Source organism: Aquarana catesbeiana, linkage group LG03, assembly GCF_042186555.1.
Source record: "Aquarana catesbeiana isolate 2022-GZ linkage group LG03, ASM4218655v1, whole genome shotgun sequence".
NCBI lineage: Eukaryota > Metazoa > Chordata > Amphibia > Anura > Ranidae > Aquarana > Aquarana catesbeiana.
In genome coordinates, this window is record NC_133326.1 from 342,450,449 (window position 1) to 342,469,472 (window position 19,024).

Below are 19,024 nucleotides of genomic sequence, written 5' to 3' on the forward strand. Positions count from 1 at the left end.
AAAAAATGTCCTAGTAGTCCTCTCTCGATCCAGAGTTGTGCCCGTCTCTAGTGGCACTCTTCTCAGGACACAGGCAACAGTGGGAGGCATTGGCTTTAGCTGTTACTCAAATCCTGTTAGGTGGGAGCAGGAGTGGACCAAGCGGTGCTGGGTCTATGGACGCACTCAGGAGGAGTGGAGAGCGCTGGAACAGAACGCAGTATAAGGCCGTCGGCAAGTGGTTAAATACCTTTTTCCATAGGATAGATTTCAGCAAAAAGCAATGATAGTCTGTTTTTTTTTTTTTTTTCCTATTAAAATAAAACAGACCATCATTGCTTTTTGCTGAAACCTATCCTATGGAAAGAGACCTGCTCTGTGCAGTGGTTTTGTACAGAGCAGCCCAGATCCTCCTTTTCTGGTCCCTGGCCGGAGCTCCTGACCCCTCCCTCCTGTTGAGTACCCCCACAGCAAGCAGCTTACATGGGGGCACCCAAGCTGAGGCTCCATGTAGCCAGAGTTTGATTGACAGCAGCGGGAGCCAATGGATCCGCTGTGTCTTAGCCAATCAGGAGGGAGTCCCTGATGGCCAAGGCACTCGTGGACATCGCTGGATAGAGATGTGGCTCAAGTGTGGGGGGGGGGGGGGGGGCTGCTGCATACAAAAGGTTTTTTATCTTAATGCATTAGGATAAAAAAAACCTACTGACTTTACAACCACTTTAAGTGCAAATCCTGTCAGGACTGGGCTAAACCTCAAAACTGCACAGTTTGTGTGTGTGTGCATGGGGAAAGTCTTTCTGGACTTAGTTTGGTGCCCATAGGGGCTTGTTTAGGCTGTGAAGACTCAGGTGCTGCTGGACAAAGACTAGTGTACGCTGCATCATTTTGTGTGCCCAAATTGTACACACGCATTGTGCTTCAAAACCAAGGCCTTCAATATTTTCCGCACCAATACCCACTTTTCCTTCTGAATCCTGAACAGGACCAGGGGAGAGAGAGGATGTGTGGCGTTTCTGGCCTCTGGAAACTGAAGGTTCTAAAAGTGCTGAGTTTTCCAAAAATCAGTTTCTGCGAAATCTGCTGTTGTCAGACTTGTTTCCCCTCAGACATGCACCATGCAGCTTGAGTTAGATGGTATGGTTTCAAATAGGGCATTGCTTCTGGGCAAGGGACTTCTATCGTGACACCCTCAGCCGTGTTTTGAGTTTACTGGGGGCTATCTGCAGAACACATGCTATTTGGATTTTTTTGTCCAGGGCTCCCTTATGCTTTTTCATGGTTTTTGCTAAGGAGAGGATTCCCACTGAGAAACTCATGGAATAGATGGGGTATTGTGCGTTTCGCTATAAGCCAGGTGTTGACCATGTTCTTGGTCTCTGTAGAAGATGGACGCAGGAGTTCAGCAACATGGTGTGTATTTTCTCAGCAGAAAAGACAGGCAGGAAGGCGTCATTCAGGAGGTGTGACACCGTTGCCTCATCCTTCTAAAACGAAGTCTAGATAGGAGGAGAAAAATCACCAAAGTTTAAACTGCTTGACATGCAAGACATTAGAAACAAAATGACAATATAGCACAGTAAAAAGCTAACACCTACCAAAATCCTCTGTCTTGAGAAACAATGTGCTACCCACTGCAGATTGTGTTTGTAAAAGTCAGGCACCAGTGTGAAAAAACACAGGGAAACCCGATCTTACCTTATCCACAATGCTGGGCTTATTGATGGTCTGGGCTTTACCGGTCAACGTAGGCATACCTGCTAAGGGGTCTTCAGGGTCTGAAAACCATAGCACCCTGCAGCTAATGTTACACGTTGTACTTCATGCCAAGGCGAGTTCCTAACGCAGGATCCAGGGCTCAAGGCACCATTAGAGGCCAGCCCCACACAGTGAAATCCAGGTATGGCCCCCGAGGTACACACTGAGGGCAATGTAACTGCTTGGCAGTGCAAGGCAATAAGCAGTCACATGTGATATAAGTTTGATGAAAAAAAAAAGTCAAGCCTCAAAAAAAGGACAGGTTTATACAAGTACACTCCAGCAAAAAAATAGTTTCCTACCACCTGAAAAGTGGTAGCATATAACCTATGGCCTACGAATACAAGTCCTCTGTCCTGGACAGGATGATTAAGATACTAAGTTAGCCTTTTTACAGAGCAGAGCTTTAGAAGACATCCACCCTAAAAGATACTAGCAAAAAAAAAAACACATACATTCTGGTAGCAGGAGGGGTAATCCTGGGCTTGCCTACAGGTTGCCAGTATTTAATGCTTTTGTAGACAGCAGTAAAACCCAAAAGGTGAAAGTCTGTACCACAAAGTCAGGCACTTTTCCTTTTAGACGTGCGACAATAGAGAACTGGGAGACTGTTGTCACCCCATACCAGAAAGTCTCTAAACAAGACTTTTTTTTTTTTTTTTTTTTTTTAACAAATACATGGTGATCAAAAGTTGAAAGCTCTGCAGATGTTTGAAAACTCCTAGAATTACATTCACATTTAAAAATTCTACATGAAAATCAAACATTAAATCTACACCCCCCTCCATACAGCAACAGAGCTGAGGCAATCAGCTGGAGGTACCTCCATCACCATTTTTCTCTTGGTGTCAGGAAAACTTGTCAGAAGTGATCTATGATGATAGCAAGTGAACAAAGCAGCAGACTTAAGTGACTTGGAGCTCTTAAGACAAGTACACACTACAGAGGGATATGCTTTTTTATATTTCAGGTCTGAGGTTCACAACTACTTGAAAAAGTGGTTGTAAACCCTTACAGACCACTTTTGAATACAGGGAAGCCTACCTGTAGCCTACCACTTCCAAAGCTTACCCTGTAGGTACCGTAGACATCTTGCAGGTTTAGGAGATATCCACTGCATCAGCATGTACTGACGTCATTGGCACATGCGCACTGAAGAAACGGGCCGAGTGCCATTTCTTCAGCTGATGTGCAGTCATCGTGGCTCCGGAAATAACTCCGGGGGACATGTCGCCGGCCAGAGCAGTGTGTCGGGACTGCTGCGGGGGCTTCGATCTAAAGGCAAGTATTTCATAATGAGCTAGTATGCTATGCATACTAGCTCATTATGCCTTTGTCTTGCAGGTTTTTTTTTTTCGTGGGTTTGCAACCACTGTACAGAAAGCCTTCACCCCCAATATTGTGTTTAAATCCTTTACAACCGTGTAACACACATGCAGCATACATGAAGTGCGCTTTAAACCTGGGCGCTGCGTATACATGTTCTAGTGTTTGTGCTGGGAGCATGCTCACTCACTCCCAGCACAGAGACTGGGCTGTCAGTGACATCCCCAGGTCTCGTACTAACGATTGGGACCCAAGGGAAAAATTCACATATACAAGAGTACTTACGGCCTTTGCTCAATGCTTTGTTGAAGAACCCTTGGCACCAATTATAGCCTCAAGTATTTTTGAGTATGATGCTACAAGCTTGGCACACCTATTTTTCGGCAATCACTCCCATGCTTCTTTGCAGGACATCTCAAGCTCCATTAGGTTGGATGGGAAGCATCAGTGCACAGCCAATTTCAGATCTCTCCAGAGATGTTCAATTGTGTTCAAGTTTGGGCCACTTACGGTCAGAGTTGTCCCATAGCCACTCCTTTGTTATCTTAGCTTTATGCTTAAGGTCGTTGTCCTGTTTGAAAATGAACCTTCGCCCGTCTGAGGTCCAGAGCACTCTGGAGCAGGTTTTCATCAAGGATGTACATTGCTGCATTCCTTTCCCTTGATCCCAACTAGTCTCCCAGTTCCTACCACTGAAAAACATCCCCACTACCATGCTTCACTGTATGAAATTGGCCAGGCAATGAGTGGTGCCTGTTTTCCTCCAGACATGACGCTTGCCATTCAGGCCAAAGTGTTCAATCTTTGTTTCATTAGACCAGAGATTTTGTTTCTCATGGTCCGAGTCCTTCGGGGGCCTTTTGGCAAACTCCAGAAGGGCTGTCATGTGCCTTCTACTGAGTGGCTTCCATCTGGCCACTCTACCATACAGGCCTGATTGGTGGAGTGCTGCAGAGATGGTTGTTCTTCTGGAAGGTTCTCACTCCAGAGAAATGCCAGAGCTCTGTCAAAGTGACCATCAGGTTCTTGGTCACCCTCCTTAAGGCCCCTTTCCCCCGACGCTCAGTTTGGCTGGGCGGCCCGCTCTAGGAAGAGTTCTGGTGGTTCCAAAACTTCTTCCATTTACGGATGGCAGCCACTGTGCTCACTGGGATATTCAATGCTGCAGACATTTTTCTGTACCCTCTCCCAGGGCTGTGCCTCGATACAATCCTGTCTCGAAGGTCTACAGACAATACCTAGGACTTCATGGCTTGATTTGTGCTCTGGCATGCACTGTAAACTGTGGGACCTTACATAGAACAAGCATGTGCCTTTCCAAATCATGTCCAATCAACTGAAATTTACCACAAGTGAACGCCAAATCAAGTTGTAGAAACATCTCAAGGATGATCAGTGGAAAAAGCATGCACCAGAGCTCAATTTTGAGTGTCATGCCAAAGGCTGTGAATACTTATGGTACATGTGATTTTTGTTTATTTTTAATAAATTTGCAAAGATTTCAAACACTTTAACGTTGTCCCTATGGGGTTTTGTTTGTAGAATTGAGGAAAATAATGAATTTAATCAATTTTGGAATAAGGCTGTAACCTAACAAAATGTGGAAAAAGTGAAGCGCTGTGAACACTTTCCAAATGCACTGTAGTGTGCGTTACTGTATCAGTTAGTGCCAGTATGTTTTGTATACAAAAAAAAAAAGGTTTTATATCTAGTACAAGTATTTGTTTTAGTGTGTTTAATCAGGGCCAAAAAAACAAACAAAAAGAAAAAAACAAAATGCGCACTATTGTTCTACAGGTACAAAAAAAAAACAAAACAAACAAACAAGATGCTGTACACATTTGGTAAAGCCACGATTCTCAGGAGTAGGTGAAAGGTGCAGCACTAACAATGATCAAAAAATCCCAATGTTGAGAAAATATGACATCTGAATAAAAACAGTCCAATAGGTGTAGGTCCACACAAGGGAAAGTGCTGGGAAGACACTACATAATCATAATCAGTCAAACACGTTTGAAAATCCTCCACTTAGATTGTTAAATTCTTTTTCGTTAGATGCGTTTGACTTCATTCTAAACGCACATTTTTTGCTTTGATGGGTCCCACTACCTCCAGGTACAGGGGGTTGCGATGGGGACTTGCTGTGCCCCATCGTATGCCAACCTGTACCTGGGGGAGTGGGAGCAATCCCTTCTGTCTAGCGACAGTCTATCATCATATACCACCCATGTTCTAGCACGGTTCAGGTATATAGATGATATTTTGATGGTATGGGACAGTACACCAGATCAATTAAAAGCCTTCATCGGTGTTATGAACAAGAATTACATTTCTCGACTTAATTACCAAATTAGCAGATGGTTCATTATCCACCGGTCTATATCGCAAAGAGACCGCTGGTAACACCAATCTGCACGCATCCAGTTCGCACCCCAAGCCCCTGGTTCTGTCCATTCCATATGGACAGTACCTGAGGCTCAGACGCAATTGCTCCACAGATGCAGAATTCATCCATGAAGCTAATTTACTCACGAATCGCTTCCTGGATCGAGGTTACTCACTCACGTGCCTTATAAAGGATTTTAGACATGCACATGGACAAACAAGACAGGAACTACTCTTTTCCAAAATAAAAAAAAAATCTGACGTTTCAAAACCAACCACTAGATTGATAACAACTTACAATAAGCAACACAAGGCCATCAAAAAAAAAAAAAAAAAAAAAATCTTACAAAAACACTGGCACCTATTACAAATTGACCCGAATATAACACCACATATCTGCTACACCTACGTGTACGTTTACAAAAGCACGCTCACTAAAAGACTATTTGGTCAAAAGTGAGTATGTTGGTTCCTCTCGGTCTGACAACTGCAAAACATTTGGTAATTTCACCTGTGGTGGATGTACATGTTGTCGATACATGAATACACAATCGAAATTCATGCTACCAAATGGTAAAATGCATAGACCCAGACACTTTGCTAACTGCAAAACGCCTGGGGTCATTTATCTGCTAACGTGCCAGTGTCAATACTTTTGCATAGGTAAAACCAAACAAGAATTTTACAAGAGCAGCACGACACATCACAAGTATGAAATGTGCCAATCCCGACCTCCCTTTGGGGTGGCATATACAAGATTGTCATGCGAGCAAGCCCCCTCGTGTTCTGTTCACCATCCTTGATCGAGTCCATCCGGACAGCAGGGTTGGTGATTGGAACAAGGTCTTGCTCCTTAATTTTCAGGCCTTAATACTCAATTAAGTTTCTGTCCCTTCCTGATCGGGTTTACTTCAGGAGGATGTGAAAAAGTAATTTCTGTCTAAAAACATCATATTCGATTACCATACCTTGCTTTATATTTAAAAGCAGATTGATGAATTGTTTGATGTGATTCATATCTCTGTCTATTCCATTTCTTGGTTGTTTCGTGTCTCCATAACATTATTAGAATGGCAAATCTATATGCTATATGAAAATATCATGACTGTTTGCTGTATATTTTATCACTTATTCTTTGATCCTCTTTATATTGAGACATTGAAGCTATGATTATATGTTTTCATGACCATCCCCCCAATGGGCTCCATTGAATGCATTTGATCATGTCCACATGCCTGCCTTCATGTGCAATGATTATTGATGTACATAACATGGAGCCATTATTTTTGGTCTCCATGCAAGCTTACTAATTCTCTCCATTTTTAAGTCATTGGAATCCAACAATTTTGCGGTTTCATACATGTTCCCATCTTTTTTATATTTGGGGCTCGGTCCATCCCCGCCCGGCGCACAGGAGTCTGTCTATCCCCTCGGAAGGGCATGCGCCTGTTACATGTGGCATGCTCATCTGCCCCTTGGTCGCCCTCGAGCATTTATGACTGTTTTTGTACTGGTGGGTTCGATCTGCATGACACTCTCCCATGACTCTTTGGCGCCGTGCAGCTCTTGCCCTGGGGGTCCCATGCATTTTTTTCCCCGTGGTTTCCTCCACATGCCCTCAAAAAATCCTTTCCTTTAATGTTGACTCCCCCCTTTTTTTATTCCCTCATTTTCTGATGTTGAATCGTCTTGTTACTCGGTGGTTGCCACGGTAATCATTGAGGCTATGCTTTTATTGTCTCTGGCTTACGGAGACATCAGGCTCGCTAAACTTCCAGGCACCGTGAGTGGTTTACTCGCCCTGCCTTGAGGCGCAGCGAAAGGACGTCATCGCGTGACACCTTTCATGGACGCAAACAAATAACGCCGTCAGTGGCGGTATAGTCAATTGCACATGCGCTGGTGGCTTTTAAAGCCCACTGATGGCCCGCTGAGCAGTGCAAACTTTGCCTCTCGGGACCAACGTCTCAGCCACGTGTGTCCACACACCCACCCTAAGTAAAGCATCTTTTTCCTTTTCTGCTAGTTTGTTTGTCCTTCTACATATGCAAATAATCCTTGGAGAGGGAGAGAATCTGCTTTCTTCTCTCCCTCCTATTACAAGAATTTCAACTTCTCATTAAAGATATAAATATTATACTCATTTGCCATTAAAGGGTATATTTCCCTTTTTTTTTTTGCAACTGAAAGGGGCTATGCAATATGCTCGCTATGAAGCCCCAAATGTCCATATCATCAGTATAAATATATTATATATATATATATATATATATATATATATATATATATATATATATATATATATATATATATATATATATATATATATATACACACACATATACACACACACAGTTTACTATAATAGGATATTTGATCATTTTCCAGGATTTTTTTTCTGTGGCTATACCATGAGGGCTGCTCGTGGGGACATTTGTGAGGGTGGTTCCAAGCCCAGATGCCTTCTGATGGACAGTGGCAAATTTATCTTCCTATGAAATTTTGATTATAAAGTACTTGCATGAAAATCCTTTACAATTCAATGTCGGTATGTATGTTGGACATGCTCATGTGCTACAATGTTGATGCGGCCTTGAAACGTTATGCTGAAACTACTAAGTCCTGTTTTCTTTCAGAATGTATTTGTACCCTCCCTATAATGCCTCTGAGGAAGGGATATTTTTCCTGAAACATGTCAGGCCAAAAGGAGAAAACCCACGTTCATTGGAATTTGTATTAATTTACTACAAGCATTTTTTGACTTTTCATGTATTATACGAACTGTTGCTATGTTTGTTATTACACGTTTTAAAACAAAAAAACTAAAAAACAAACAAAAACTTTTCCAAATAAATGATATATTTTATATATGATCCCTTTTCTGTTTGTCCATAAAATCCCAGTGTACCGGGGGGTACTTGTCTCCCTTTTTTTAGGGCTCTCTATTCAACAAATGTTTGAGATGTTGGCAACACTTCAGTGAGAATAAACATTCTCCTTGTGGTTCACCACTTATATTGCATGAACACCAATAGGATCTTCCTTAGACTCTCATCACATCATGTAAAGAAGTATAAAAAGTACATTAAAGAGTACAGCAAAGGCCATAATACTCAAACAGTAAAAAGCGCTTTTCAATCCAATAAAAATTATCAAGGTTTCCATCCAGTGTGATGGCCGGCTGTCGAGCTTGGCAACATGGTCACGCAACCCAACTCCTCACACCAAGTTTCGTCGTAACCAAACGAGGTACCTGAGGGGGGGAGGAGGAAGAACAGATTGTGTCCATAGTCTGACCAGTCCTTGGTTTACAGTAAGTCTTGAGTGTAGGTGTCTACATGTGAGGAGGCCACTATGAGCATGGCTGCTTATCCCTGATTTTGGATACAAGTATTAGCGTTTGTAAGGGCACTTACTTTAAACCAAGGACTGGTCAGACTACAGGCACAATTTGTTATCCCCCATCCCCCCCCCCCCCCCCCCCCCCGGTACCTCGTCTGCTTAGGATGAAACTCAGTGTAAGGAGTTGGGTTAACGTGACATTGCCAAGCTCGACAGCCGGCCATCACATTGGATGGAAACATTGATCGTTTTTATTGGATTGAAATGCGCTTTTTACTGCATTGTTTGCGAGTATTCTGGCCTTTGCTGTACTCTTTAATAAATGTACTTGTCAGTAATACTGCGCAATTAAGTTTTTTTTATACCCATTTATATGATTTCCTGATGTGATGAGAGTCTAAGGAGGATCCTATTGGTGTTCATGCAATCCATCTCCCCAAATCTAAGTGGAGGATTTTCAAGCATGTTTGACTGCTTTTGATTAAGTAGTCCACTCACTGGGGTAAGAGTCAGTGTGAACCTTTCCTTCTTGGCGATGGATTCTTCCCAGCACTTTCCTTTTTGTGGACCTACACCTATTGGACCGTTTGTATTGAGATGTCATTTTCTCAACTTTGGGACTTCATTAATTCTTAGCGCGGCACTTTGTTATTTTGTCTTTTTGCCACGCGATTTGTGTCAGCAGCTGTTGCTATTAACGCTATCATTCATTAGCGTGGATATTTTTTTTGATTTATTGTATTCATTTAGGTCTTTATTGGCAATGGATCATGGTAACAGCATAAAAATACCGTACAAGCCTAAAATTCAGTCTTTTTTATAGTAAAACAAAATTAGGAGATAGCCATCTACATAGTACCTGTGTTGCATACACTATCCAGAGCAATTTACTGTATCTATTTAGCAACTGAATACTACTCTTAGCAATTATTCTAACAATTTTAGTAGCACAGTTGAGCTACAAAAAACTGTTTGTGTCGTTCTAGCCTGATATTTGAATGAGCCAGTAAAACTAAAATCTTAAAGTATTAGCATGACAGTCAGTTAGCATTTGGAGGAAAGTGGAGTCTCCATACTGTACTTTATTAAAAAATGTATTCCATTCACCCTTTAGTAGTGGGTGACGATTGCCTAAAACTGCCAAACAAAATTATCCTAGTGTTTGGGGTAGCAGCTCTCAAAATATAAAATTTAAAAAAAAAAACAAAAACACCAAGCACTGTTTAATGAAACATCCTATTAGTAATTTCCTCATGTGTAATGCAGTGCGAGTTTTGCCTTTGGTTTAGGTGTGTACACCTAAATGGATGTGAGGGGTGTAGTGTCTGTACTGCATCAGACTATAAAATTAGAAAGAATTAAAAAATTTAGCACCTTTCATGTGAATGGCCCAATTGCACCAGTGCTGCCACCTATTGTACCTGCTTACCTTGATAATTTGATGAGATTTTACCAAGCTTGTTCGTCCATATTCCCCTGTTAAAAAATCAAGATTAGCAGATCAGCCTGTAGAAGGAGCTTTCAGTGGCTCAGTGTAATACATTAACTCCAAGGAAACCTTTGCCAAGATAAAAAGGCAGGCATACTATGTGCCCTGTTTGATATGGATTGCCTAAATTGTATTGTGAGAATGAAAAAAAAAACCCCCCCAAAAAAACGTGTAGTATTACATAGCAGCGCGCGTGTGTGTGTGTGTGTGTGTGTGTGTGTGTGTGTGTGTGTGTGTAAATATGGCTACATCATACCATACAAAGTAAAACTCAGAAACCAGGTTTAAAAAGACACAGTGATTAAAACTGACATAACAGATCTCTTTATATAAAATAAACATATCCTTATAAGATCAGCAATAAAAGTTTACCTAAAGTGTTACTAAACCCACAACAGTAAAAATCAGTCTGTATATGCAGTAAAGAATGTGTGTTATACTCACCGTGGAACCTAAGGTGTCAATCCTCCCCGCATTGCACTGTCCCCAATCCATCTGCTGATAGAACAGAGCCTTAGGAGGCACTCTGCACATGCTCAGTTTGGGGTGTATTGCTAGAGGTTTTTATTCCTTTAAAGTGTGCCTGTGATCAGCATGTCCAGAGGGTCAGGGGTCTTGCAGCCTCATAGGACAGTCTGGGGAGAATAAAAACTCCTCATACAAGCCTTAACCAGACACTGACAGAAGTCACAAGACTGCTATACACTGCTGACGAGAAAAGGTATTTTGCAGTTCATATTATATACTAAAATAATTGCATTTCCATGTTCTGTGTACTGTGGGAGACCAGATATAGTGAATGTAAGGTTTAGTAACACTATGAATCCAATGTATAAAGCTGGCCATACATCAATATGTTTGTACAATCTCCTTTATATCTACCATCAAGTATGCAAGTACAATGGCCTGGCTGATTTTTTTTAACAATTGAATGGATTATTCAGGCTTGTCCTATTAAAATATTACAATTTACAACAGTAAAAAGGAAAAAAAAAAATCCCTGGACACCCATCCAGGAGTAGTAGTGTCGGTATGGTTACACTGAACTACTCAAATCACTGGATGTAAAAAAGAAAAAAAATTTATAATATATATATATATATATATATATATATAATCCCAAACAACTGACAAAAATTTCAACTTCAAAAAACTTGCCATGCCTCTTAAAGGTCTCAGACTGTCTACTTTCCAAAAAGGGGTCACTTGTGACTTGATGGGCCATCAGTACATCAGAAGTGATAAAAAAAAAAAAAAAAAAATTATTATATACACACACATTATATATACATATAAACACACACAATATTTTGTAGAGGCTACAACTTAAACAAAAACAATATACACTTTTATATATATATAAAATAAAAAAAAAAAAAAAAAAAAAAAAAAGCTCTATTTGAATGAAAAAAAAAAAAAAAAAAATCATATGGGTATAGTGTTGCATGACTGCACAATCGTCAGTTAAAGTAGCACAGTGCTGAAAAGAAAAAAAAAAAAAAAATGCCAATAGTCACAAAGGGGTAAAACCTTCTGGAAGTCAAGTGGTCAAAGTATATGCAATACATTTCAAGTAGTTTGGAATACAGCGAGTAAGAATTAGAACACCTATCACCTCTGGAGGGGATTCACCCTAATTATCCTGATGAGCACCATCACCAAGGTTGAATGGTAGAGGATATCCAAATTATTGAGTTGTCACTCAAAAAGGAAATAAAAGGGGATATCTTCCAAAGAAAACTACTATTTCAGTGACAACTGTATAGGAAGGTAATTCTCTGCAGAGATTTATTCTTACTTCCAGCCACGTGTTCAAGTTAAGGAAATCTCCCCAACATGAAATACATAGTACAACAGGAATTACAAAAACATAACTCATTAACATTAATCTTCACCACTCTATGCAAAACTAAAAACATTTTGACAATATGTGAACTTTAAAATTTCCGCTTGTGTATGAATGGATTGTATCCCTTCTTAAACTTAAAAAATTTATCCTGCTCTCCTAAACTACTAAACAGATGACTTGACATGACAGCCTCACATTTTGTATCGCTTGTGGCATAGTAATATAAACAAATTCCACAGTTCAATTACCAGAATTCTGATCTTTATTCTTTTGAGCTGGGCATAGGAACAAAATAGTCAGTAACCAGACTAGCTGGTCAAAAGCACTGCTCTTATATTTGGGGTCACTATAATAGTTCCAAGAATAAGTTACATGCATAATGTGTGTCGTCCAGTCTGAATACTCCAGTGGGTCAGGTATGCAAGCCACCCCTTTATGGCAAAAACATTTATAGGAATAAAAACAGATTACTGAACTTCAACATAAGCTCAAATTAAATTTTTTAAATTAAAACTGGGCAGGTTGTAGCACTCATTCCATTATACCTTGTAAATAAAATAAACCTTCTCACATGTGTTATGTTTGAAAACACAGGCCCAACCACAGTTTACATGCTGAATGCTTCAATATCTGTTCCTTGTAAAGTGGTAAGTGGTGAGCCAACAGGGCAATATAAAAAGGACAATAAGATAATGCACAATGCATACAAGAAAGAGGGATCTCCTATTCAGCCTTAGTCCAAAACAAGTAGGTCAAAAAAAAAAAAAATCACATAATTGCTGTGCAGTTTGTATATTCTTGTGAATTGTGCATGGAAAGCAACCATGTACACATACCCCACATTCATCTGTTGTAAAGCTTGTGACACCCACAAATAGAGCAACAGAGTCTCCAGGTGGCTACACAGAACTCCATAGAACTATTGTGTTTTAAAATGAATCCCAAAACTGGCCAATTGCTGTATATACACTTAGAGCCAACCCTAGCCACAGAAGGTTTTAAAGATGCATGTGACAAAAATATAAGTTGAAACCCAACCAGCATATCTTGTCTCTGGCATTAAAAAAAACGAATTATATATATATATATATATATATATATATATATATATATATATATTATATATATATTTTAGTTTGTACATTAAATATACACACACACACAGTAGTGTGGAAAAGTTTTAGGCAGGTGTGAAAAAAAAAAAATCTGTATTTAGAAATAGAAGTGTTAGTTTTTTTTATCAATTAACAAAATGGAAAGTAACTGAATAGAAGAGAAAGCCAAATCAATATTTGGCGAGACTAATCTTTGCCTTCAAAGCAGCACCGATAATTTTAGGTACACTTGCAGTTTTTGAAGGGACTAGGCAGGTAGGTTGTTCAAAACATCTTTTAGAACCACGGATCTTCCATGGATGTAGGCTGTCTCAAATCCTTCGGTCTCTTCATGCAATCCCAGATAGACTTGATGTTGATATCAGTGTTCTGTGGGGGGAAAACCATCACTTGCAGGACTCTTCTTTATGCTGAAGAGAATACTTCATGACATTGGCTGTATGTTTGGGGTCATTGTCCTGCTGCAGAGTAAATTTGGGGCTAATCACACACACCTCCCTGATGGTATGGCAAAAGGGATAAGCATCCGCCTGTATTTCTCAACATCGAGGACACCATTGATCCTAATCAAATCACCATCTTCATTTGCAGAAAAGCAGCCCCAAGAACCTTCACCGTGCTTCACTGTTGCCTGCAGACACTCATTGTATCGCTCTCCAGCCCTTCAGGGAACAAACTGCTTCCTGCTACAGCCAAACATTTTTCGAATTTTGACTAAGTCCAAAACACCTACTACCGATTTTCTGCCACCCACTCCCCAAGTGCACAGTTGAGTCACTTAGCCTTGTTTCCACATCAGAGGTATGGCTTTTTGGTGCAATTCTTCTATTAAGACCACTTCTAGCCAGGCTTCTATGCTAATGGCACTATTTGATGAAAGGAAGTAGTAATGATGATTCATCTGCTGCATGGTTTCCTTGGTGGACCACTGTCTATGGTACTCAGTGTTGCCCTTTCAATGGTGTCCTCAATGCTGAGAAAATACAGACAGATTCTTATCCATCATGCCATACTATCAGGGAGGTGTGCAATTGGCCCAAAATATATTCTGCAGCAAGAAAAAAAACTCAAACATACAGCCAATGTCACCAAGATCGATCATCACAGCATATGAACAAGGAGTCCTGGAAGTGATGCTTTGGTTCCCACAGAGCCCCGATTTTAACATTGAGTCTGTCTGGGATTACATGGAGACAGAAGGATTTGAAGCAGCCTACATCCACAGAAGATCTGTGGTTATTTCTCCAAGATGTTGGGAACAACCTACCTGCCCAGTTCCTCCAAAAATTGCATGGAATAGTAAGAATTGATGCTGGTTTGAAGCCAGAGGGCAGTCACATTAAGTATTGATTTTGCTTTTTTTTTTTCACTTTTCATTTTGAAAGTTGATAAAAACAATTTAAAATATGTATTTTTGAACGCACTCCGACTTTACAACCTTTCTTCACATCTGCCTAAAACTTTTGCTGTGTGTATATATATATATATATATATATATATATATATATTTATATTAAATATAAATAACAAAATGCTGCCAGGCACTCCTAATATGTGAAACAAAGGCCTGAGTTGTGTGGAAACAGCCAAACCACACAGTTTGCGAGAATGTGTATTCATTAACGGAACCAAAAATTTATGGAACACTTTTGAAAAGCCCAACCCACCTAAAAGGTTAGATACCAGGGTCAAACTGCCCAGAGGCTTGTTGTGACCTTGTGCACCTGTCATTTATTTCACAGAACGTAGAAGAACAAAGGATTTATCATGGGGGGGTCTTACTGCTGGCATCCCAGAAGAAAACAAGTTTTGAATAGAGTGGAGATAGATTAGAACCCCTGTCAGTTTTTATTGGTGTGTGCCCCAGTTAGGGAGATTCACTTTCCATGTTTGTAGTGTGTACCATTAAAGTGAAAGAAAATCCCAAATTGTGTTGTCCTCAGAAAAGTAATATTGAGGAAATGTTCAAAGGGAGACACTAGCTCTGGTGATTTGGGGGGTCCCCAAGGGATTTCATTAAATTTGCAGAATTTTCTCTAACTTGTTTTGGCTGTGGGGAAGGAAGTGAATATAATTCTCCCTAATAGGACATAGGTGGCAAAAAATAAACCAACGGGTTTTAACCCTCCATTACTCTATCCAAAATGTAAAACAAAGTTTTTCCTTTAGTTCTAATTTAACACTCACTTGAGTGGATTAGCACTTTAGGTCTAAACCAAAGAATATATTTAACAGTTTAGCAGTGTGAGCTTGATCAATCCATTACAAATGATTTGTTGTAACACAGAAATCAAGGTGTTGAAACAAAGCAAAAAAAGTAACTGTCAATAAGAGGTTATTCTTGTGCGATGAAATCCCTTACATGTTTTGTAGTCCTATATAATCTGAGATTGTTCCCAAGTAAAAAAAAAAAAAAAATCTGGTTTATGTACAGAAACTTTTTTTTAGTTTTTAATGAACTTGTAAACAAACAAAAATAGTTCAAAATAAAAACAAAGATAGCCCAGATCATGTTTACAGTGATTACATTTTCTAAGCCACTTAAACAAGCTTTTTAAGTTTTAAGATGTTAACTAGATGTGACAAAAAAAAAAAAAAAAAAAAAGAAAAGAAAAGTTGCAGCTTGCTTTGTACAAGTAATTTTCCCATTTTATAAAGAGTAGAATTGCTATGTTTTTTCAGGTCTGCAATGGAGTCATCCTTTTATTTAAAAACAAGGAAAGCTCAGTCATATGATTTGCTTAAAATTGCAATCTTTGGTTAAATTAGGGACGTTTATTGGTTTCAGATTATCAACAATTGGCAGCTCGCCGTGAATGTATACTGCTATATGCAAAGCATTCTCTACAAAAGAGAATCTGCTGTGCCAATAGGTCCTAATAACCTGGAGCCATGTGGTCGCCATAACAACCATACAAAGTGACAAACATTTGGAAACAAAATCAATGTCTAGTTACTCACTCACTGCAGGAATACCGGTGTACAACAGGTAGACCAAACAGTGCAACTGCTAAGAATGTTTAAGTGTAAAACTTAAAAAAAAAAAAAAAAAAAAAAAAAAAAAAGTATATATAGGAACAATGGAGAACTGTTTCTTTTAGACAAGGGTCGTCGCAGCTGTCTTTAGTAAACCACTTCACGTTGCTCTTCTGCAGTCAAAGAAGTAAGCTGTTTTAAGGTTCGAGAGGTTAACCATAGGGAAAAAAAAAAAAAAAAAAAAAAATTGGCATACGCACAATTTCTTCTGCCACTGTCAGCCGCCAGATAATTGAACAACCTGTCCCATTCTTTCATGAGGGAAAAAAATTGCGATAAAAAAAACTGGACACCATGTTTCACTATTTTTAGTGATATTCACAATTATTAACAGCAGCTACAGGTCGGCACATCGGACGCCGCTAGTAGCCAGTTTAGACTGAAATTAAGTTCCGTATTACACCAAGTAAATGGTCTCCCACAACAACTGCCAAGTGTACATATGAACTAAAATCTCTAGGTTTTAAGGGAGTGATGGGTCCAGCTCGTGCCAGGGTCTGCGATGTCAGCTCCTTTTATTTTAATTCAAAATCCTGTTGGGAAGAGGAACAGAGGCACCAGTTTTACTAAGTCATAGGAGGCAAAATAAAACATGACAAAAATGAATATCACAAGCAAGACCAAAACTGAAATGTATGGAAGAGTCTGTAAACTGGCAAGATATATCAGTTTCACAGAACAGGGACCAAGGCAATAAACCCCATTTTATGGTTACATTATTAAACATGGTCTGTAGTAAAGACGTTTTAGAAATGCTAGCAACTAAGTGAACAACAAAATCTAGACTTAAATGCATATTCTGAAGCGGTAGGTTTTATTGCTTTAAGACTGTGGGCCGAATGGAAAAAAAAAAAAAAAGTATTCTTCCATCCACATAAAGCAAGGTGGATAGAGGAATTCTTCCTGCTGTGTAGTTTTCTGACAGAATACACTGATCAGCAAATGAAGTCGCTGATTGACAAAAGATTTCCAGCGTGTCTCTTCAGCAGATTGTCGATCAAATGACCAATGTCTGTTGCAGGGCAGCCACACGCTGATGGAAATTTGGCTGGTTCAGCATGTCGATCCATGTATGGCCAGCTCTAGGTGCAAAGAAAATCTGACCTTACAAAACCAGATTTCAAAATACTCAAAAAGAGAACTTTTATTACCACTTTACACCACCTGAAGCAATAAATGGGCCAAGATGCCTGAAGCCAGTAGGTGTGGCTTCTGAACTTGCCACACTGAGTGGCTGAACAGTGCTGACTTCACTGGGAAAGATGCCTACCAGCTCCCGATCACCAGCAGTTGACCATGAGCAGTATGCAATGCTAAAGTCACGGGTCCAGGGGCACCAACGGAGTTGCCCCAAACAAGACAGTTGCATTAAATGCCCACACAGCCTATATATGCATTCTGTTCGCAAAAGTGTTAAGGCTGGTATTCAGGTATAAACCTGGTTGCTGGGGGGGGGGGCACATGAAAAGCAGGCAAAGCCTTCTAAAAGGCACACTAAAATAAAGCTAACCTTTAACATCCCAGTATTGGGATAGTGAAGTCACACACAATGGAGAACTGTTCATACAGATTTTATTGTTCCTTATATAACAACTAAACTGACTTAAAAAACAAACAAGACAAAGAATACGCAACAACCTGTTAGGAGATCAGCGCGCTGCCTGTAGGTAAATTTTCTTTGCATTAATAATAGAAAGGGGAGCATTGTCTGCAGACATGGACACAAAAGCAAAACAAAGTAGCTAGGATACACTGACCAACAAAAGACAATCACCATATGGTGCAGCAAAGGTGGAGCCATAGCAAATATCTCCAAGAAAGCATCAAATTATTTTCCATTAACAGCATCAGTTATCTCAGTCTATCTACCCATCGTCTATTTTATTTATTTATTAACTGATCCAGGCAAGCAAAACAAAAAAAACCCAGACTAATGCTGGCCATACACACAAAAAAAAAAAAAAAAAAAAAAAAAAAAAAAAAAAAAAAAAAAACACAAATCGGCTGAAGTTCAGTCATTTAGAAAGTTTGTTTTTCAGCCAGTTAATGGGCCCTAATCGGTTGGGACATTTTTTGATCCCAAAAAAAAAAACAAAAAAAAAAAAGGACGAGTTTGGAAATTTTTTGTTGAACAATAAATTGAAAGGTTACTGCGTTTCCCGTCCAAAATGTTTGCACTAGGTAATATATGAAAAAAATTGATTCATGTCCACTGAACGATTGGTTGTTGGTGCCATCATAATGTATTTAGGTGCCTGCTCTATCATGCAAATCCCCATTTCTAGTGTGGCAATCTCCAAAACCACTGTTAGATGCCAAGGACAATGTAGTACGAGTGCCCTAAGTGGCACTTGAGAAGGGAACGCGACTTGTAATGCACATTGCACAAGATGAAGATCACAACAGATGGAGGAAGAATATAAAACATTGACATTTTCCTCTTGAAGGCATGTCGATTGTAACTAACAATTTGGAATAGCTAAAACATACTGCAAGGTGGACTACATGCCCTAGCACTACATTTACAATATGCTTCAGATTTCCACATCCTCCCTGTGTGCGGATAGCTTCACTGAAGTTCGCCAGCAGTGCTGAAGACCTGTGAACAGCAACATGTTTAATAAAGTTGTCCAAGCTCATAGTCATCCATGGTCTTGAATTAAGCAATACAGTTTTGAAGAATGTGTACAAACAATGAAGTTCATATCTTGGTCTTGCTCAGGAAATGCATACAACCCCAAATTC

At 39.7% G+C, this 19,024-nt stretch overlaps 1 protein-coding gene across 4 annotated transcripts in view; it reads right to left on the reverse strand.

The window, feature by feature from the left end:
* Positions 1-15,666: 15,666 nt before the first annotated feature.
* CSNK1A1 (casein kinase 1 alpha 1) overlaps positions 15,667-19,024 on the reverse strand; it is a 67,927-nt gene continuing 64,569 nt past the window's right edge. For all 4 annotated transcript variants that reach the window (XM_073620571.1, XM_073620573.1, XM_073620574.1 and 1 more), the window contains one exon: positions 15,667-16,812. In XM_073620571.1, the coding sequence (XP_073476672.1) occupies positions 16,805-16,812 (8 nt within the window). In that variant the 3' untranslated portion in view covers positions 15,667-16,804. The remainder of the gene's footprint in view (positions 16,813-19,024) is intronic.